Raw genomic sequence first — 22928 nt, 5'->3', positions numbered from 1 at the left:
TCAGACTATTTTGATCAAATTAGTATGTAATTGTGTCAAAAAAAAAAAAAAGTCCTCTCCGAGACAGCTAATTTTTCAATATAAAATAACATATCTAAAATGATTATTTTCATCCTAAAATGTGGTCAAGATATTGGGACATAAATATTAGAGACAACTAACACAAAGCTTACAGCCTTATATTTAAAACCATTATGGAAGTAGTGGATTCTGAATTGTCCAAAAAAAAATGTCCTCTCCGAGAATCACTTCATTTGTTTCTCCCATCTTATAGCAGATTACACAAAACTACCATACACGTGTCAAAAAATTACCTGAAATCTGTTCTTTAACTTGTCCTTCACTTAAAAACTGGTACAAGAACCAGTTTGAATCAATTTGAATTTTGGACCCCTGTGACAAACTTTGTACCCTGATTGTAAAACAACAATATAAAAAAATATCACTAATGCGACTCACTGTCTACCTTTAATTTTATCAACGTTATCAATGAGACTTCGGGATGTAATTTATTGCTCAATCCTAATCTCTTAATTGTCAAGCTACTGATAGATAAGAGAGTTTTGTCCTCTTCTCGAATATCACCACCAGCTACTACTACTGGTAAGGATAATTTACAGACCATGCTGTCAGTATTGGCATTTCTACCTCTGTTTTTTCAAGTGTTTTCCAGTATTTCCAGAGGAACATAATGGCAGGTTTCATATTTGCATAACAAACCTTTCATTTTAGCCCGATCTGCACTTACACAAATATTTGAAGTACTAAATAGATTCACATATAGAGACATATAAAAATGAATTGTGTTACCACAGACAGAAAAGGGAATGAACTGAAACTCACTAGTATCAACAAAGACAGCGTCCACATAGAATTTGGTGCAGACTGAACCAAGGATGAAGCCACAAGCAGGTCCAAAAACCAAGGTTGAGAATAATATACCTGCAATAAGAAAAAAATAAATAAATAATGGCACAACTGTGATCAGCTGAAAGATGAAGTATGTAATACCATGGCCATTCATAAATGATCTAAAATCACACATTCAAACCATCAATTAGAGCACAGAAAACCAAAAAATGGATGCAAATTTTCATTTGAATATCCATCCTTTTTCTTGTATTTACATTAGGGCTGTCAATCGATCAAAATACTTAATTGTGATTAATCTCATTATTGTTTAAATGTACCTTAAAGCGATATTTTTCAAATTTTGGGGGAACTGGAGTGGACAAATATGCTTGATTTATACAAACGTATGTGGCCAGGTCAGGAAGGAAAAGGCTGGATACAGCAAAAATTATTTATTATTTATATAAAAAAATAAGGCAGTGTTAACTTTATAATTTTGAGGGTTTAGCACAAATCAGTGTGAACAAAAACAATATAGTATTTTCCTCTAGTTCTCTCCTTAACTTCCAGCCTCAAACGAGGCAATAAACTAAATTAAACTAAGTGATGTGGACTCTGGACAACAGTAGTGGCTATCTCTAAATAAAGAAAATAAAAACACAAAAGCCAAATAAATACATTTGCTAGGCCACACAGCTCATAAAGATGTTTTCCAGCTGGGGGCATCGTGGCTCAGGTGGATAAGGTGCCATACCATAAATCCGGGGACCCGGGTTCGATTCCGACCCGAGGTCATTTCCCGATCCCTCCCCGTCTCTCTCTCCCGCTCATTTCCTGTCTCTTCCTTTATTGGATACACTCCTATCCAATAAAAGTGAAAAAAAAGCCCAAAAAAATCTTTAAAAAAAAAAAGATGTTTTCCAGTAAAATGCAATAACTCACTGTGCAATACATCCATAAGCAAATATTGTATTTATAAATACTTTTACATAATTCACAAATTTCTCAGAATAAAACAAACTCTCTTACTCTCACTTCAGTGTGCAGCCTGCGCACTTAGACAAACATACACATTGACCTTAACACGTCTTCTTTTCCCCCTTCTGGACCATCAAAAGCATATAAAAAAAATACACACATTTTATGTCAACAGTCAGAATACAACACAAGTTCATTCTGTACACAAGTGCGCATCACCATGACTTATGCTTGCTCGCGCTACGTCACTTCCTGATTTCCCAAACTACGGGTGAGGGGGCACAGAACGTGCATGCATTAATCATGCGTCAAAAAATTAGTGGCGTTAAAAGGAACGTGTTAATGCGTTATCATGTTAAATTCGACAGCCCTAATTAATATACAATTGATAATTTATTGTTAATTTTTGCACATGAACAAAATGCTTAGTAACTTTGTTTTTGCTTCTCTCGTTAAAACGGTCTATAATGTTCTCATTGGAATGCTTTTTTTTCCTGAGAAAAAACACAACAACAAATCGACGGACACTAAATCATCTTACGCATACTCAAATCATACCCACACAGTAAATTCTAATTAGTTAACTGTGGCAGCGAGGGTGTGGTCGAGCATCGGCTGTGAATGGCGAGGAGTCGGGCTGAACCGGCAGGTAACATGGGACAAGTCACACGTGTATAATTACTGGCTGTCTATTAACATGCATCTCTGTGCATCTTGCAGATGGCCAGTAACAATAGAGAGAGCTGTGTTCGCAACGTGTGTTTCCTTAGTGTTCACTGAAAAGTGAAAGTGCACCTTGAATTGTCACGCCTTTCTCCAGTTCCTCATTGACCCAAATGTAGAAGGTTGTTACACTGGTGCTGAAACCCGGGAGTGAGGAACAAAAACGTTGCCATGGAGTCTGAAACAGTCAGAGAACTCCTCCAGACACTCACCAACGACCCCCAGCACCATGAACTCATTGTGCTGTCCCTCGAACAGGAGCAGCACTTCCAGGCTCTGTTTGAGGCCCAGGCAAAGGACCGGAAGGTAATCTGGAGAGTTTGGTCCAGTCAGCGGGTGCTCCAGCGGTCACGCCTGCAGCCAGCTGGCCAAAATGGTGCCGCAGGATGACCCCAAAGACTTCATCGAGATGTTCGAGCATGTTGCGAAGGCAAGCTTGTGGCCAACCTCACAGTGGGTGGCAGGCCTACTGCCGCTCCTGTCGAGGGAAGCCCAGGGCTATACTGCAGAACATCAATCCCACCTGTACAACAGAGGGACACGGCTAAGAGAATTTGCACCGGGAGATAAAGTGCTCATTTTACGGCCCATGTTGAGCTCAAAATTATTCGCCGATGGCAAGGGCCATTTGAGATCACACAGCGAATTGGGGAAGTCGAGTTATGAGGTCAGGTGCATAGGTAGAGGTGATACATGTCAAACTTACCACCTCAATCTCCTGAAACCATGGAGAGAGGAGGTTCCTGTGGCTCTGGTAGTTCTGGAGAGGGCGGAGCTGGGACTGGAGGCAAGTCTAAAAGGTGTAGCCCAATTCACCCCGGTCCCCTGTGGAGACCACCTCTCACCGTCCCAGACAGCACAAGTTATCAAGTTGCAAAAGGAACTCAGTTGTGTTTTTGCCCCTCCCTGGTCGCACTGACCTCATAGAGCACTACACAGAGACTCCCCCGGGTGTGGTAGTGCGCAGCCACCCATATCAGCTCCCCAAGCACAAGAAAAATGTAGTTTGGGATAAACTCAAGGTGATACTTGATATGGGAGTAATTGAGCAACTCAATTACTCAAAAACACTCAAAAACAGCAACTGGAGCAGCCTGGTGGTCTTAGCTCCCAAGACTGATGGGATGGTCCAGTTCTGTGTCCAGTTCTCACTTTTATTCGACACTGGATTTGACAAAGGGATATTGGTAGATCCCTTGGACTCCATTATCCCATGAAAAAATGGCCTTTTCCACTCCTTTTGGTTTACATCAGTTTTTCCACCCTTCCTTTTGGGTTTAGGGCCCCAGCAACGTTTCAGCATTTCATGGACTGAATCCTCCATCTCCGCAGTGCGTATTCCAGTGCCTATTTAGAGGACATCATTATTTCTATAAATGACTGGCAGTGGCATTTACAACATCTAAGGGCTGTCCTGAGGTCGCTGAAGAGCGTGGGGCTCACAGAAGACCCAGAGAAGTGTGCAATTGGACAGGTGGAAATACAGTATGTGGGCTTCCACTTGGGTCATGGGCAGGTGCATCCCCAAATAGATAAAACTGCAGCAATTGCAGCCTGCCCAAGACCAAAAAGGGAGTGAGGCCATTCCTGGGGCTGGCTATTATTGGTGGTTCATGCATAACTTTTTGGACATCACCAGCCGGCTGATTGACCTCACTAAAAAGGGGGCATCAGATCCGGTCCAGTGGATGGAGCTGTGGGAACAGGCTTTTGCTCAGGTAAAAGTGGTTTTGTGTGGGGGCCCGCTGTTGCATTCTCCTGACTTTCCTCTCCCTTTTGTTTTGTAGACAGACACGTTGGACAGAGGGCTGGGGGCAATTTTGTCCCAGGTGGTGGAGGGGGAGGACTGCCCAGTGCTGTACATCAGCCGCAAGCTCTCCATGCGAGAGTCAAAGTACAGGACCATACAGAAGGAGTGTTTGGCCATCAAGTGGGCGGTTTTCACTCTCCAGTACTACCTGCTAAGATGCTTGTTGACCCTCTGTTCCACCCATACCCCGCTCCAGTGGCTCCACCATGCAGATCCCTCATTGGTATCTGGCCCTTCAGCCCTTTAAATTCGAGGTGGTCCACAGGCCAGGGCACAGATGGTGGCGGAAGATTACCTCTCCTGTCAGGGCAGGGAGTCAGCTGCAGGCTGGACGGCTCCTCAGTCAGAGTTGGGCAGTGGGGTTATGTGGCAGTGAGGGTGTGGTCAAGCATTGGCCGAGGAGTCAGGTTGAACCAGCAAGTAACATGTGACAAGCTACACCCGTGTCCAATTACTGGCTGCCTATTAACGTGTGTCTCTTTGTGTCTTGCAGGTGGTCAGTAATGAGAGAAAGAACTGCATTTGCAAATGTATGTTTCCTTAGAATGTACAATATGTTAGTTGTTTCCTTCCTTCCATCACTGAAAAGTGATGAAAACAAGGTGCACCTTGAATTGTTGTGCCTGTCTCCAATTCCTCATTGACCCAAACGTAGACGGTTGCTACATTAAGCTTACTTCACAAAAGCATGCAAACCGTTTGCCTCAAAAAATAAACTAAGTAAAGTGGAAGAGGAATTGGATGTTGTAACAATGCTTGCTTGTTCATAAACCATACACTTCCTATTCCACTTAGACTTTTTTCCATTGGTTTGCATGCTTTTTTTGAAGTAATGTTAACTGATTGTAATTTACAGTAATTATGTAATGTAATTAGTCATACACTGATGAATGTCAACTGTAAGCTGTAAAAAATACATCACTAATAAAATACTATAATAATAATAATAATAGGGCGGCACAGTGGTGTAGTGGTTAGCGCTGTCGCCTCACAGCAAGAAGATCCGGGTTCAAGCCCCGTGGCCGGCGAGGACCTTTCTGTGTGGAGTTTGCATGTTCTCCCCGTGTCCGCATGGGTTTCCTCCGGGTGCTCCGGTTTCCCCCACAGTCCAAAGACATGCAGGTTAGGTTAACTGGTGACTCTAAATTGACCGTAGGTGTGAATGTGAGTGTGAATGGTTGTCTGTGTCTGTGCCAGCCCTGTGATGACCTGGCGACTTGTCCAGGGTGTACCCCGCCTTTCGCCCGTAGTCAGCTGGGATAGGCTCCAGCTTGCCTGCGACCCTGTAGAACAGGATAAAGCGGCTAGAGATAATGAGATGAGATAAAATATGGCAGCCTGAGAAAACCTGTTGCAGGTTGCAGAGTTATGGGAAAAATTGCAAATAAATAAAAGTACTAGGTTTTTTTTGCCAATTTTTTTTAAAACATCTCTACTTTAAGACAATGTAAATACATTTACCAAAACAGTGTGGAAATGTGGAAAGTTAGTATTTAGAACTAGGAGTATTCCATGAAGTGAGCTTACTCGATAAGCCAGGCTTATTTCAACATACTTATTTCCATCAATTTGATTCCACAAACAAAGCCGATTGCATGCCCCACTGAGTTACTATGGCAGCATGTGCTTTTAGACCAGTGTTTCGCAAAGTGTGGTCCGCGAGGTGATCTACAAATGTAGTCAGCGTTTTCAAGATAAGCTAGCGTATGCTTTGTAACATTATTAGAAAGTTAAATTTATCCAATCTTGTTTTTAACGGCAATCAAATGGGCCTGTAATTTCATCATTATTATTATTTAAAAAGAGTTCTGCATCTGAATTTGCACCACATAAAACTTGTAGTGTGCACGTGCTCTTATTCCGCCTCTCGTCTCTAGGCAACAGTCACCTCACAAATCTCTGCCTCACAGGCAAACAGGCAGGCAGACCTGAAAACAAGCAAACGAAAATTCTGAACATATAATAGGCTAATCCTAACTAGCTCGTGTTTGTGGCGATTTTTTTAATTTACTGAAAGTGAAACAACAAGGATGGAGAAGTGGCTGACAGGTTCAGTTAAGAGGAAAAAACCTGACACTACCGACACAAGCATCAAATAAGGAGAAAATGCAAAGAAAAGAAGATTCAGTTAGCGCTGAGTCCCCAACACAGGAAGAACAAGAAAAACAAGCTCGGCAGACTAAACCAACGGCAAAGGTGAAAAGAAAATACCACAATGAATATCTAAAGTTGGGATTTTTCTGGACAATCCCCACTGTGTCCTGTGCTATGATAGTACACCTAAGGCTACGTTTACATTACGTCGAATCAGCGGATCATCAGATTAACGTTCTTAAAACGATTTGCGTTTACACTAAAACCGTTAGCCGTGCACACAGCAACGCCAATACACGGATACGCTCGGCTCCGCAGGCATCCTGCACTCCAAATCACTCCGCCCTGAACAGCGAGTGCCCTCTGGAGGGTGCGCACTCCGGCCCTGCGCAGCTCACAGAGCGCGCGAGTGAAGTGCACGAGCCACGATTCGGGACTGAGCCGCTGTGTGTGTGATCCCAGCACATATCACTTACTACTTGCAAGTGGAAGGATGGCAAGCCTAAAGACAATCATAACTACACAATGGGCAGTATTTGCATCAGTATTTGCAGTATTTTCATACTTTTATACTCTTTAATGAAAGGTGATACAAGGCGGAAGTCCGCGCCATTTTTCAGCAGTCGCATCACATGACCAATGCCAGCGAATCAGGAAGGTGGATGTCACAGTGACGTTGTCCAATGAGACGCCAGCTAGAGCTCAGCACAGCGTATCCGCGTATTCTGAATGTTTACACAGCACCGGAGCTGACACGATCTGGATTGAATACGTGGACGCTGGCGGATTCCCGTTTCCCGGCGTTTCCAGGCGGTTTAATGTAAACGGACAGTGCATCCGCGAAGAAAATGAGACAGATACGGTCTAGTGTAAACGTAGCCTAATAGTACACATCTCTGTATGGTCTGCATGTGCGTGCGTGCGTGTGTGTGTGTGTGACCTCAAGGTTTTTGTTAAGAAATGAGGCACAGGTTGATTCTCTGGTTCAGACTGTCTGTCTTTGTTGTAAAGACACCAGAATGGAATTTGGCATCATGAAATGTGCTGTGCTTACAATGCAAAGAGGTGTGCGAAAGGAGAATCGTGAGATTAACCTACCAACAGGGGAGTCCATTACCAATCCAGACCAGGATGGATACAAGTATCTGGGAGTTCTTGAACTCGACTCTATTCTCGATGAAGAAATGAAGAAAAATGTAAAGGAGTCATACATGAGCAGACTGAAAATGCTCATAAAATCTAAACTGAATGGTAAGAACTTGATCATGGCGACCAACTCGTGGGCAGTCGCAGTTGTTAGGTACAGCACAGCAGTGGTAGGGTGGACTAAGAAGGAGCTTGAGGAGATGGACAGAAACACCAGGAAAATGATGGAAAAGCATGGAGCTCTCCACCAGTGAGCTAATGTGCCGTGTCTGTACATGCCGCAGAAAACGTGGAGGTCGTGGTCTAACTGGAGTTGAGGAATGTGTTGTCAATGAGCATAGATCCTTAGACCTGTATCTGGCTAGCAGCAAAGAGGATCTGCTGAAGTATATAGCAGCCGTAAACAATCTGGTGAAGGAAAACAAACAAACATCGAGGGAAAGAATGAGTATAAGGAAAGGATAGTGAAAGAGAAGGTTGCTTAAAAAGAAGCTACGCCACTACATAGGCAGTTTGATAGAGACACCAAGATGTTAAAGACAGAAAGCTCATGGGATTGACTTGTGAAGGGTGACTTGAAGTGTGAAACTGAAAGTCTGTTGGTTGCTGCCCAAGACCAGGCACTGAATACGAACACTATCAGAAAGAATATCTACCATCAAGTCGAATCTTATAAGTGTAAGTTATGTGGTAAAAAGGCTGAGAGCATAGCACACATTGTGAGCACATGCAAAGTGCTGACGCAGAAGGACTACAAGCAATGCCATGTTAAAGTGGCACTTCCACTGGTGTCTCAGTAGGAAATATGGTATTGAAACCGATGACAAATGGTATAGTCATAAGCCAGAATCTGTAGTAGAGAATGAAGAGGTAAAGATTCTGTGGGATTTTAACATCCAAACGGACTGTATCGTTGAACACAGACATCCTGATATCACAGTGGTCGACAAAGTAAGAAGGTGTTACTTGGCAGATGTAGCCATCTCTGGAGATCACAATATTGCCAAGAAGGAGATCGAGAAAATTGACAACTATGCCGCTCTGAGGGTAGACATTGCCAGGATGTGGGATATGGAGACTACAGTAGTCTCTATAGTGATGGGTGCAATGGGCTCTGTACCAAAGAACTTGAATGCCAACCTTGATAAAAAGGGCATTAAGCCTCATGTACCCACTCTACAAAAGTCAGTTTTGCTCGGCACTGCCAACATTCTGCAAAAAGTGCTCTCGGTCTGAGGTCAAAGTGACTTTTGCCCCTTTTCCACCAAAGCAGTTCCAGGGCTGGTTCGGGGCCAGTGCTTAGTTTGGAACCGGGTTTTCTGTTTCCACTGACAAAGAACTGGCTCTGGGGCCAGAAAAACCGGTTCCAGGCTAGCACCAACTCTCTGCTGGGCCAGAGGAAAGAACCGCTTGCGTCAGCGGGGGGGCGGAGTTGTTAAGACCAACAACAATAACAAGACCGTGAAAGATCGCCATTTTTAAGCGACGAAAAGCAGCAGCTGTACAAACGCGAAGTCATCCATTATTATTGTTGTTGTTGTTGCCGCTGCTGCTTCTTCCGTGTTGTTTTTGCTTTGATATTCGCGCCAAGGTTTATGTAAACGTAGCGCTGTAACTGACGTATACAGCGACGTAATGACGTGGCTCTGCTTAGCACCGCGAGCTATGGAAAAGCAAACTGGTTCTCAGCTGGCTCGCAAGTTGAACGAGTTGTGAACCAGCACCAGTACTGGCCCCGAACCAGCCCTGGAACTGATTTGGTGGAAAAGGGGTAATAATGGAGAGCACTATAATGTAAGAACTCCAGTACAAATTATTGTGCATACGAAGAGATAAATAATATTGATTATGATCAAAATATAGAGATAATATAATATGTATTAATAATAAATATAGCTGCAAGCAGCAATGAAGGGGCAAAACAATGCAGCAGGGTATAGTTACTATGGAAATTTAATGTCATACTGTCAAGGGCATGGCTGTATGCACTCTCATCAAGTTTCATGTCAATTGATCAAAGATACGAGTTCACTTCCTGTTTGGCAGCTCTGCCATCAAATACAGAACAGAGCAAGAAATGGCACATTCTGACATCAGAATTATAATGGCCTGACTTGAAAAAACAAAAACACCAAAAACATGAAAAGTATTGACTAAAATGCTTTTTTCTTATTATGGTGTCCCAGAGTGGTCAAAATGGCGTAATTTTTGCTGGACGCCCTCAGGGAAGAGAGTCTTGAGTGATTTCATCAAGTTCGATGTAGATACATAAAAGCATTACTGAGAAATAGCTTCATGTGCTTTTTGGTAGCTTTGCCATCTAACACAATCTCAGAGCAGGAAATGGCAATCTGTTCTGACATCAGGACCACAAAAAGCCTGATTTGAAAAAACAAATCAATCATGTTTTTAGTCCAAAGGTGCTGACTGCAAAGTTGAATTCGAGCTATCTTAGCCTTAGAATGCATGGGCTCAACTCCACAGTAGCAGTATGAAGTTATAGGGGCCTTTAACCTGACATCATCGTGACCGCGGATTTGTTTATCCGGCCAAGCTTTGTGTTTGACAACGACCGGCACAATTGTACATGAGTGATTGTAAGCCCAATTTGGTACATCTACAGATAAACTTACAGACGTTACATCTAAAAGAACAATGCCAGAGACCTGTAGTGCTTTTGAATATAATAACAGATGTGGAGATAAGCCTGGTTTAACTTTTCACCGCTTCCCGACAAACCCAGAAAGATGAGAAAAATAGTGAGCTGCAGTTAAACAGGAAACACTGGATGATAAAGCATTTCCGTGTGTGGAGAACATTTTATATCAGGTTAGTGTGAAAGCTCTGTGCAACATTAAAACGTAAACTTCGGCTTTGGACACGATATAATTTTATTAGACCTAATGCTTGGCTAGACTAGCAGCATGTTTGTTATGTACTGATAACATAGACTAGGCTAAACACCATAAAATATGCTAGATCTATACCCTGCTTTATTATTATTCGAAGTCCATGTTTGAGGATCCCAAATCCAGTAGCTGATTTGCCATACACTTTTCAAGTGGAATAAGTACATTTGTGGGTAAATTATATGGATCTGTGATGCCTGCATATTTCAGCTCTTGAAGGTCATGTGATCTGCTGGTATAATCCAAATTATTAATCGGCATATCACCATCTTGGTGTGACCCAGGTCCATAGTTATGCTAATTAGTTAAAGCTCCTAGCATTAAAAAAAAATGTAATAATAACAACAACAACAACAACAACATATACTCCTCACGTTCAACTGTTTCCGTAGGGCCATACTGTTTACTTTAAGAGGTAGGAAAACAGTCCCAAAATGGAGAAAAGTGACCCTTAGCACATCATGGGGTGGCACGGTGGTGTAGCACTGTCGCCTCACAGCAAGAAGGTTCCGGGTTTGAACCCAGTAGCCAACAGGGGCCTTTCTGTGTGAAGTTTGCATGGGTTTTCTCCAGGTGCTTCAGTTTCCCCCACAGTCCAAAGACATGCGGTTAGGTTAACGTGGGGCAGCCAAGACCTGAAGGTTGGGCGGAAGTAGCCTGGGCCCGCCCATCCTAAGCGTGACGCAACACGAGGGCCTGTTGCGAGCTTAGTCTGGCAAGGCAAGCTATCTCCAGCTCTTCCAAGCTCCCGAAAAATCGGGAGCCAATCAACTTTGAGCATCTCCAACGGCCCTGGGTAGAGGCGTGGTCAAGGCAGTGACGTAGTAGAACTGCGACCGGAAGCCATAGATTGTTTACAGAATCTATGCCGGAAGCGCTTCATTCACTAGAAACATTACGAACATGGAGCAGCGGCAAGCCTTTGACACAGCAGTAGATGCTGTATTGAAAGCATTCAACGGGAAGTTCTCATTGAAAACGGAGCATAGAGCAGCCCTGGAGGTATTTATCTTCTTCCTGTTACTCAAGCAGTTTCCGTCGCGTCACATACGTCAGAGGAAAGAGTGATGTGATTGGTTTAAGCTTCGTCACAGCCTTTTCTGGCTTCGACCAGTAGCAAACTGAGGCATTTCAGGGAGGCGGGTCAACCACGCCTTTGGGAAACGATTGAGCTTAATATCTTTGCCAGACCAAATGCTCGCAGAGCTTTGAAGTCGCGTTAGCCAGACTAGGGCGGAAGTGCCCTTGAGTAAGGCACCTAAACCCGAACTGCTCCCCAGGTGCTGTAGCATAGCTGCCCACTGCTTTAAGCCTAGGTCACAACCGGCCGTACGTGCTCCGACGGCCAGTCTACGTGCAAAAACCGCAAGAAACGCACGGAGGGCGCGCGTGAAATGCACGGAGGGCGCACGTGTGACGTGCTGATTTTCAAGCCATAGACTGGCCGCAGAGGTTCTGTCATGTCAAACAAACTCTGCAGGCGCTTACGTTTTTTTCAGGTTGCAAGACAAACTTACGGCCAACGTGTGTCTTTCTCCACGAACAAAAAAAACCCGCAGCGATTTGGGAAACGGCAAAAATCGCACGGCCAAAAAAATCGTACGTCCGGTTGTGACCTAGGCTTTAGGTACAGTGTGTGCGCGCGCGCACACACACAGGTTAAATGCAGAGGAGGAATTTCACTGTGCTCAAGTCTGTGCTTGAGTGTCCGTGTGATGAATAAAATCTTCATCTTATCAGAATGATCACATCTCATCCACATCATATTGTTCTTGTGAGATACAGGAAAATGGAATGCACAATAAACATTTTTTTTTAAATTTCAGATGACTTTGCAGTCAGCACCTTTAATGACTAAAAACAGGTTTAATATCTTATTATAGCCCCCCAGGTCATCAAGTTTGGCAATTCTTGCTGGACTCCCCCAGGAGTCTTGAGTCATGTAATTAATGTAAATTACTGTACATTTCACCAAGTTTGGTGTAAATACATGAAAACATTACTGAGAAATAGCCTCATTTCCTGTTTGGAGGCTTCGCTATCAAATATGATCACAGAACCAGAAATGGCAATATGTCCAGACCTTAGACTCTGAAAAGACATGACTTTAAATAGCAATCAGGATTGTAGATCAAAAGATATGATTATTATTATTACAAAAAAAAAACTAAGAAGAAAACACCAGAGTGTAAATGTTTCTGGACTCCCTTCTGGGGGAGTCTTGAATCAGTCTACCAAATTTGGTGAAGATGCATTCAAGTGTTGCCGAGATAATGACTCACATCCTGTTTGGCAGCTTCACCATCAAAATTATTTGGACAACAGCAGCCATATCATTTGCTCTAGCCCAGTGTTTCTCAATCCTCCTTCTGGAGCCCCCGTCCTGCACATCTTCTTTCTGTCCTTGCTCTAAACCAAACATACCTAATTCAAGTTAGCGTGATTAACGTGCTCTTGATTAAATCAGGTGTGCTCATCTAATCAATCAAAAGTGCCACTGATGAGTTCAGTCACGTAGGCAAAGCACAGAAAGATGGAAAACATGCAGAGCAGGATTCAGAACCAGGGCTCTAGCAAAATTCTTTGAGAAATATTTGGTCAGAACCCTCTGTACGATACTTACCAAATTTGGTGGTGATAGGATCAATGATCTAGGATTGGTTTGCAAAAGTTCTTGTTTTTTGGGCTTTTTTTGTTTTTTGTTTTTTTTTTATTCAAGATGGCAGAAAATCCAAGATGGTGAAATATTCGGGGGGGGATCACAACCCAATTACAAATGGTTCAAAAATTAGAAGCAAAAATGTACCCTGAAGCGCACGGCAGTGATTTTCCATGTCCATTTCCAGTTGAGAGTTGTTTTTCTTTTTGTGATTGTATGATTTGATATTTGTTCTTTGTTTGCCGGTTGTGGCATAGCTCCGGACCCAGTTTTGGACGTTGGTTCTCTTCAGGCCTTGAGCCGCCATGGATGATGCCTGTGCTCCTCGCTATGGACTGCAATAAGCTCGTTGCTCTTTTTAACATCAGGGCTATCCAGCGCTCTGTCGGCAGTGCTTCTGTACTTGGTGTGGTGGTCCAAGTGATGTTGCCTGGTGGCACTGCAGTGGCTGCACAGGCGGTTTGGGACATACCAGCACTCTGTGCGGCAGTGCTTCTGTGCTCACTTTGTGGATCCATGGCATGGTGTTCAGAGCCATGTTGCCCAGTGGCATCACGGCCGCTGTGCAGGCGGTGAGGGTTTTACCTTTGTGCACCTTTTGTTGGGATTGTAGGCAGCTACGCCATTGGAATTACATCCTGACCCTCTTTTGGTGGACTTTTTTTTGTAATTGTAAAGTGACCTTGGGTGTGAGAAAGGCGCTATACAAGTTGAAATTATCATGACTACTACAACAGAGATGGATGAATTGACCACAATTCACCGATAATTTGATTTTCCTCTATCAAAGTGCAAAATTTCATCAAAATCTACCAATGTGTTCTCTGGGCTGCCATAGACTCTAATGGCAGAAAGAAGAAGAAAAAGAAGAGGAGAACAATTCTAAAGGCCAATTTATGCTGACAACCCAGTCCTCGCAGATGGTGTCGCAGACAGTGTCTGCGTAGCCCCCCCACCTTCGCAGACGCTCTGCGCGCACCTCCCAAAAATTGTGACCACCGCAGAAGCCTCGCAGACAGCGCCGCAGACAAGAGGGCTCTGATTGGTCCACTCTACATCCGCTGTACACGCACTTCCGCTTCCCTACTTTCCCGGTTTGGTTTGTTTTCACGACCGGCATTTTTAAAAACACGAGCGAAGATGGAGCAGCATGAAGAGCGGTTGATTGAGGAAGTACGTACATCTATACGACTCCAGTTCTAGTCATTATAAAAAAAAAAAGTTCTAGTCATTATAAGTAACCGGAGGATAAACACTCCACTAACCACACCCACCAACTACTCCTAGCGACTTCGCGCCCCCTTGCGTTGTGCCGGTGAATAACATCGCGCACGCCTATTCCCCCGCTCAACAATAAATTACAACGGTCTGCGAAAAGCTATCTGCGAAAGCCTTGTCGCAAGAGTATGCAGAGGCCTTAACAGTTTAAATGGGTGCCTTGCACCTTTGGTACAAAATCAAAAAGCTGACAAATCTGAACTTTGGGCCACACTGCATTATATACACTACTGTTCAAAAGTTTGGGGTCACCCAGACAATTTTGTGTTTTCCATGAAAAGTCACACTTTTATTTACCACCATAAGTTGTAAAATGAATAGAAAATATAGTCAAGACATTTTTCTGGCCATTTTGAGCATTTAATCGACCCCACAAATGTGATGCTCCAGAAACTCAATCTGCTCAAAGGAAGGTCAGTTTTATAGCTTCTCTAAAGAGCTCAACTGTTTTCAGCTGTGCTAACATGATTGTACAAGGGTTTTCTAATCATCCATTAGCCTTCTGAGGCAATGAGCAAACACATTGTACCATTAGAACACTGGAGTGAGAGTTGCTGGAAATGGGCCTCTATACACCTATGGAGATATTGCACCAAAAACCAGACATTTGCAGCTAGAATAGTCATTTACCACATTAGCAATGTATAGAGTGGATTTCTGATTAATTTAACGTGATCTTCATTGAAAAGAACAGTGCTTTTCTTTCAAAAATAAGGACATTTCAAAGTGACCCCAAACTTTTGAATGGTAGTGTGTGTGTATATATATATATATATATATATATATATATATATATATATATATAAGTGCTGTCAAAAATGTCGCGTTATTAACGCGTTAACTTGACTCAATTTTAACGGCGATAATTTTTTTTATCGCGAGATTAACGCTCTGTGACATGATGTAGGTTTTTCATAAGCTTTTGAAACTGCCAGGAACTTGGAACAAAGACTTTGCAAAAAAAAAACCGATAGCAGCTAGACTGTAATGCCCCGCCCCGCCCCGCACAGCCAGAGTCCTCTGCCCTCCCCCCCAAAGAACCAGCGCGGGCAGGGCGCGCTAGTAGAGATGGGATTTATGGCTCTTTGATGGGATCCGCATCTTTGTGATCCGTTCTTTGAAAAGAGCCGTTCAAAAGACTGGCTCATTTGGCTCTTTTTAAATATTCATTCAGTTTTAAGAAGACAGCGTCTAAAGAAGCCAGATCCCTCTGAACTGTAAACTCAATGCTATCCCAGAAATCCTTCCTGTAATATGCAAATTTGGCCGCCTCTGATTGGACAGCGCGACGCATCAACAGGCAGAAAGTGTAAAAGTACAAAATGTGTTAAGGGAGCTGAAACAGTAAAGATCAGATTCAATGTAATATTTATCAACGAACAACTTAAACTTAATATAATAGTGTACTTTATATTATAGGTCACTGTGTAACCTCTCTCTCTGATTAGAGACTAACTCAAACAGTAGATCATTTCACTCATGGTTTTCTTGCTAGCCCCGCTCCGGTGTTCGGCTTAGGTTTCACTTTGCAGTGGCTGTGTCAAGACGTGTTATGCTTTGCAATAAAAAAAAAAACAAAAAAAAAAAAACATTGGTACAAAGCAAGCCCATTCACTTTTTTATGCTGATAAGAGAATTACAATGGTTTTTTAATGTGACAAAAATGTGCGATTAAATTGCGATTAATCGTGAGTTAACTATGACTGTCGCGACATTAATCGCGATTAAATATTTTAATCGCTTGACAACACACATATATATATATATATATATATGCATGCATTTTTCTTGACAACTATTTGGTCTCCAAAAATGAAAGTTTGATTTTTGAAATCTGACTTATTTTACACAAGTCTGAAAATAAATCTGTTGGAGGATCACTTTAAAAGCCACGTCATTACTAACAGTATCAGACACTGCAATTTCGTTACTCACATACTGTTAGGAGATTATTAGATGTGTGTGTGTGTGTGTGTGTTTGGGGGCGGCAGCTGTGCAAAGACTGCCATTAGGAAGTAGGTAGGACTGTATGTTCAAAGTAACTGTTGATGTTTTTTGTTGGTGTCTTTTGATGTGTATGCTATGTGTGACGCCAGTGCTCTTGTATGCTCAAGACAAATTTCTCTGCAAAGAGACAATAAAGATCAACTTAACTTATTACTCAGATTTGATTGAAAGCCATTTTAAAATGTTGATGTGATTCTGTCTGGACCAATATAAACAATGCTGACATCATAACTGAAAGAAGCTGTTCTACGTGCTCGTGGTTGAGGACGTCAGAAACCACAAAAATTAAAGCCTGAAGTTAAAATGCAGGATATACGGTAAACAACTTTACCTCCAGGTACAAACATTCACAACCAGTTCTCTGAAGTTTGCTATTATAGCCCTTTTTAATGGGCTGGAACACCAGTAAGAGTCAACAGATGTCAAAAGTGGGGAAAATAGCCAGAGGGGAAAGGAAAAAAAAAAAAGAAATTAAGAAAATCTCTACTCAGTTTTTTTTAGGTTTCAATGTATGGAAAATATTGTGTCGCATCCTGTACTTTGAGGTTTCAACTCTTTGCCTTTGCAACTTAACTTCCTGAGTTGTTGCTGCCTTGGTTACAAAACAAATCTTGTTGATACAATCTGATCAACAGAAAAACCTTCAAAGTATGAGTACTGAGTAGGATCAGCTTTGCCATCAACATTCCACTGCATGCACTTCCTGGACTAACGGTCATTCATATTAGGGTAGTCACACTAGAGGCGGAATGAGCCGGAATGCTGTCAGAATTAAAATTCTTCGTATATTCCGGGATATTCGAAGTGCATTCTAAAAATTCTGACTGCATTCTGAGTGCATTCCAAACATTCGGGCCCCTTCTTGTGGCCTATGGAATCAATTTTGTGCCAAAATTTTCATACAATACTTTTGAAATATCAAACAAAAACGACAAATCAAAACACAAAAAAAAAAAGTTAATTTTTTTAGACTGGCAAACAAATTATTCGTGTAATCGTGCAAAATATCAGTCTATTACTCTTCAGAAACCTTATATTTTTGTTCCGTCTTTCTCAGTTTTGTTTGACGTAATTTATTTTGGCTGCGATTCCAGCTTTCTCGTTTACGCTCCCTGACTTTTTGCTTGCAGTTTTGGCACAAACTTCACGTGTGGGTGGGCTGTCCAGGAATGCATTCCCATTGGCTAACTTGTGTTTGACTGACAGCTACGCTCAGCCATTCCCCCGGAGGCTGTTGCGGCCATTTCCTACTCAGATTTTGGCGGACTGTTTGACGAGTGACTGATCCATTGACGGTAAACAAGGATCGAGTGGACTTCAGTGGCGACTATGATATTGAATGAATTAATTCAACAAAGTGTAAGTACGGGACAAATGTGTTGTATGTGTTGCAGTAGTGCACATTATGCAGGTGTTTTGTGGCAAATCAAATGTTAGCCTTAGCTCCACTACCCAATATAATAGCTGTCTTGCTAACGTTAAACACGCCTGCATAATGTGTACTACTGCAACACATACAACACATTTGTCCCGTACTTACACTTTGTTGAATTAACTCATTATCATAGTCGCCACTAAAGTCCACTCGATCCTTGTTTACCGTCAATGGATCGGTCACTCGTCAAACAGTCCGCTAAAATCCGAGTAGGGAATGGCCGCAACAGCCTCCGGGAAATGGCTGAGCGTAGCTGTCAGTCAAACACAAGTTAGCCAATGGGAATGCATTCCTGGACAGCCCGCCCACACGTGAAGTTTGTGCCAAAACTGCAAGCAAAAAGTCAGGGAGCGCAAACGAGAAAGCTGGAATCGCAACCAAAATAAATTACGTCAAACAAAACTGAGAAAGACGCGGAACAAAAATAAAAGGTTTCTGAAGAGTAATAGACTGATATTTTGCACGATTACACGAATAATTTGTTTGCCAGTCTAAAAAAATTGACTTTTTTTTTTTGTATTTTGATTTGTCGTTTTTGTTTGATATTTCAAAAGTATTGTATGAAAATTTTGGCACAAAATTGATTCCATAGTGGCCGGCCCGAATGTTTTGCTCATGCTCAAAACATTCGAGGTGCATTCGAAGAGGAGAAATATTGAACAGCATTCAAAGTGTATTCTAACTGCATTCTAAATATTCTTACGGTATTCCAACAGCATTCAAAACATTCTGATCGTGTTCGAGGGAAAAATCGAACTGGCAAGCCACTTCAAATCCTGCCAGAATGTCCCGAATGTGCCTCGAATGAGCCGGAATGAAAACTTCATATATTCTGGGATATTCAAAGTACATTCTAAGTATTCAAGCTGCATTCTCTTTGAATTCTTAGATGTTTGAAACATATTCGGCGGCTATTCCGGGAGCATTCTGACTGCATTTGAGGTGAATTCGTACAGCATTCGGGGCACCTTCCGACCAGACTTCGGGTGGTATTCGGGCAGCAATCGAACCGCACTCATACGGCATTCGGAGTGCATTCTTAATATTCTTACAGCATTCTAGGTATTCCTACTGTGTTCCAACTACATTTGAACTGCATTCGAAAGCTAATACACCCGGAATGTGAAAGAATCATTCGAGGCAGGTTCAAAGTGCATTCTAAGTATTCGAACGGCATTCTTACAAAGCTGTAAGAATGTTGGTCATTTTGAAATTCCCGCCCGAATGCGGCACGAATTTTGAAAAATTTTTCATTCCGGCTGGTTCTGCTTGATTCCTGCTAATTCCGAATAAGTGTGACATGGCCTTAAATGAGACACAATAAGACTTGCTATCGAATATTGAACATTTTCTTGACTACTGCTTTACGATTCACTTTGTCTTATGTTTAAGCAACAACTTACAATTTTATACCTGCCTGAACAAAATCATAATTAGCACAAAGTATTTATTTGCTCAAGTTGCCATTTCAAGCACAAAACACTAAATGAAGCAGGAAATAGACTCACCAATATACAGCGACGAATCTTTTTTCCTCACATGGTCATCTATATAGGACACTCCCAGAGGCTGTACAGGTGTCGCTCCAATTCCCAGTAGCACTTGGGCACCAATCAGCAGCAGGTACATCATGTTGGTGTTGGCCTTGTTGCTGCATAGGCCACCATCTTCCAAATCTCTCCTTGACGCATTGGAGCACACCTCCCGTCCTGGCTCCTTCCTCCACACCTCAGTGCTTTTGTACTCATACTGGTTGGTGAGGAACTCGGGCAGTGCAGACAGCAGCGCACCCAGTGCCATGACAATTCCACCACAGCCGATCAGACGTGGTCGGTGAGCCTTGGCACCAAAATAGCTGACAAACAGGATGAGTGCCAGGTTGCCAATCTCAAAGCTGCTGGCGATCACACCCACGTCAGCACTCTGCAGGTTAAAGCGGCGCTCCAGTGTAGTCAGGACACTCACCTGTAATATGCAAAAATAGATAGATAGACAGATAGATTTTATATTTGAACCAAGATGATTATGATAATAAATGACTATTTAACAGCATTTCCATAGTAGCATGGCTCTTCATCTACACACACACACACACACACACACACACACACACACACACACACACACACACACACACACACACAGAATCTCAATTTAAATTTCCAAGATGGACATTTTCAAGTATTTAAAATGTGTAAGAAATAATAAAGGCTTTTTCCTTGCTTCTGTCACCTGCCAGAGTCCATAACTACATCTTAAAGAATAAAGAATTTTTACTGTATGTGATAATTAACAGTGGAAAAGACCAAATAAAATAAGTAATCACTACTCAAATGTGTTTAAATGTCATCTTTACTTATTTAGATTAAATCTGAGAACTCAGTAAGGGGTCATCCATAATTTATATCATTATCATGAGTCTACAAAGAGTAGACTTTTGAGCAACCCCCCTCCTCCCCAAAAAAAAGTGTACATTAGCAGACAAAAAAAAATGATGATGGATCTACGTGGAATAGGAATTCAAAATAAAACCAGGTCTTGTATTACTTTTTATAAAAATCGGATGACAGGACAATACAAAGATTCACAAGAAGACAAGACGGGTCCAGAAGTTTTCACAGAAAGCAGGCGATTCATTTTTGAAAATTAGGGACTGTCTTTTGAAGCGGAGCTGACTGACTGTATAAAATTCAACTGACTGCTGACGCAAGTACAAAATACCCATATGATATTCTACGTACTGTTTTACAAGAGAAATAATCCCGAATTGTAAAAGTCGACTTGATTTTTTCCATCCGGACGATCGCTTGCCGGCACAGCTCAGCTTGCTTTGAAACGTTTGTTTGTGATTCTTTCCAAGCAACCTGTCCTGCCCTAACTGCCTCCTGCCGCTTCTCAGATGAATGCAGGAAACAATAAACGTTTAAAAACTGCTTGTACTCGTTTGAAGGAGTCTTGTGAATAGCGGTATTTCTGCTATTCACAAATTTGTAAATGCGGTCAAAATCTGGGTCAGCCATTCAGTGCGTTTACATGCACATCCAAATCGAGCTACTGTCGGTAATCGAGCTAAGGGTCCCAGCAGGGGTGCCAGAGAAATCCAATCCTACATGCACACAAGTTAATCGAGCTATTGTGTGAGGTACATTGTGCACCCGAGCCACAGGTGGCGCTACACGCCCCATCGTGTTGGTACACTTCCGGTTGTCGTCATGAAGAAGAGCTATTCAAGAGTATAAACAAAGTTATCAGCAGTGTTGCCAGATACTGCTGACGTTTTCCAGCCCAAAACATGTTCAAATCCGCCAAAATGCACTTAACACCGCCCAATCTGGCAACACTGGCAGTTCCGTGTTCACAAGTTCCGTGCTCAAGCTGTTAGGCTTGCTCTAACAGACTGTATGGCTACAAACTGTCCTGCGCAGACCACTGTTTTGTAAGACAACTTATTTTGCACAATTGTATATTTTTCTAAAGTCCATTTTTTGCTTACAAAATTTTTTTTTTTTTGCTTACAATTTAACTTATATGTCTTAATAAACACACAAAAAGTTCAATTGTTTTGTTTTTATTGACATTCTTCAGATGTTGGACACACACACACACAAATACAATGACTTGTTTATGTACACAATTCACAGCTATTCAACAGCTGTACAGATGTATTTGGTGATACAGTAAGTGAGCTAAACTTTAACAGTGCAAACAATGCCACAAAAAGAAAAGATTCATGCCGTTGTCATGATTCGTTGTCATGCCGACCGAGGCTGTTGTGTTTCCCGCTTGTGGTCTCGTCACTCGTCACTTCCGGAAGGGGCAGTGCTGAAGTAAGTAGCTCGAATACGTAGCTCGATAGGGTTTACATGCACCAAGTAGCTCGGCAGAAAATCGCATAAACTAGGTCGTGTAGCTCGATTCCGAGAAATCAAGTTCGGTTCAATTTCAGCCGAATTAAGGTGTATACATGGCATTTTGAACTTCGATTTCAGTCGAGCAACGGCAGAAATTCGATTCTCTCTATGTGCATGTAAACGCACTGATTGTTGTTGTATTGAAGAAAGTAAGTGTGTGGAGCTAGCTGGCAACACCGATGTGGCGCGAAATTTTTAACATAGCGGCTGCCGATTCGCACATTGACGGATCATCATTTTTTCATTTTTAAAAAGTGTACGCCTGGTCATTAACCCCTCCCCCCGCGTATGGTTTGTACGCTCATGATAATGATGAAAATTATGGATGACCCCTAACTGAACATTGGAAAAAAAAAAAAATCAATCTAACTGAACTACTTCATTTGTGTGTGAAATTTTAAAGTTCACAGCTTGTGTGACTTAAGCTTTTATTACTCAAATGGCAATAAACATTTTTAAACCTCTAATATTAAACCTCTATTAAAATTATTTAAACCTTGACCAAATTTCAAATACAAAAAAAAAAAACCATCCAGGCTTCTTTTCCTCCTGAGGCATTCTAATTGGCAATGCAATTTCAGACTGTAGTGCTCAAGCGTGAACCAAGGGGCAAGATGAGTGAAGGTCACAGCATGTGTTCAGAGCGAAGCGAATTGATTTAGGATAATTCAGAGAATATTATAGTTGTGGCGCACCAAAGAATCTGAGGATGGAGGTCGAGATTCAGGGATTGAAAACTGCATAAACATTGTCTTTTATGCAGAAGGATTAAGCTTTTTTTTTATTATTTTGAAAGTAATGGGTGTTCCAGCCAGTTTATTTTAATTTTGAAAGTAATGGGTGTTCCAGCCAGTTTATCAGGCTGCTGAACCCTGCCCTCCAGAACTTGTGCCCTGCCCTTGAATACCAACGCCATGCACAAATTTATATGCACCCTGCTCATAAACTTGCCCTTGACATACGTTCTGCCCCAGAAACAAAGTACGTCCTAACGAGTACTAATGAATGATGCCGACTTCAAGTGAAAATAACGCATGTTGACCAGTCACAGTACACTATTAGCATGGGTCTATTGACCATTTTGTCTTAATAGCAAAGCAAAGCTCAATACTGAAGAGAATATGGC

The 22928-nt window shown here is 42.2% G+C and overlaps 1 protein-coding gene across 1 annotated transcript in view; it reads right to left on the bottom strand.

Moving 5' to 3' along the window:
- The window catches only part of slco3a1a (solute carrier organic anion transporter family member 3A1a), a 99028-nt gene that overhangs the window by 36255 nt on the left and 39845 nt on the right, over positions 1-22928 (bottom strand). The window contains exons 2-3 of the mRNA XM_060924040.1: positions 19400-19856; positions 844-942 (exon numbers count right to left, since the gene is read on the bottom strand). Of these exons, the coding sequence (XP_060780023.1) occupies positions 844-942; positions 19400-19856 (556 nt within the window). The remainder of the gene's footprint in view (positions 1-843; positions 943-19399; positions 19857-22928) is intronic.

The sequence above is a fragment of the Neoarius graeffei genome, chromosome 6 (genome assembly GCF_027579695.1).
Source record: "Neoarius graeffei isolate fNeoGra1 chromosome 6, fNeoGra1.pri, whole genome shotgun sequence".
NCBI lineage: Eukaryota > Metazoa > Chordata > Actinopteri > Siluriformes > Ariidae > Neoarius > Neoarius graeffei.
Note: the sequence above shows the minus strand (reverse complement) of the source record. Positions and strands in the feature narration are given on the sequence as shown.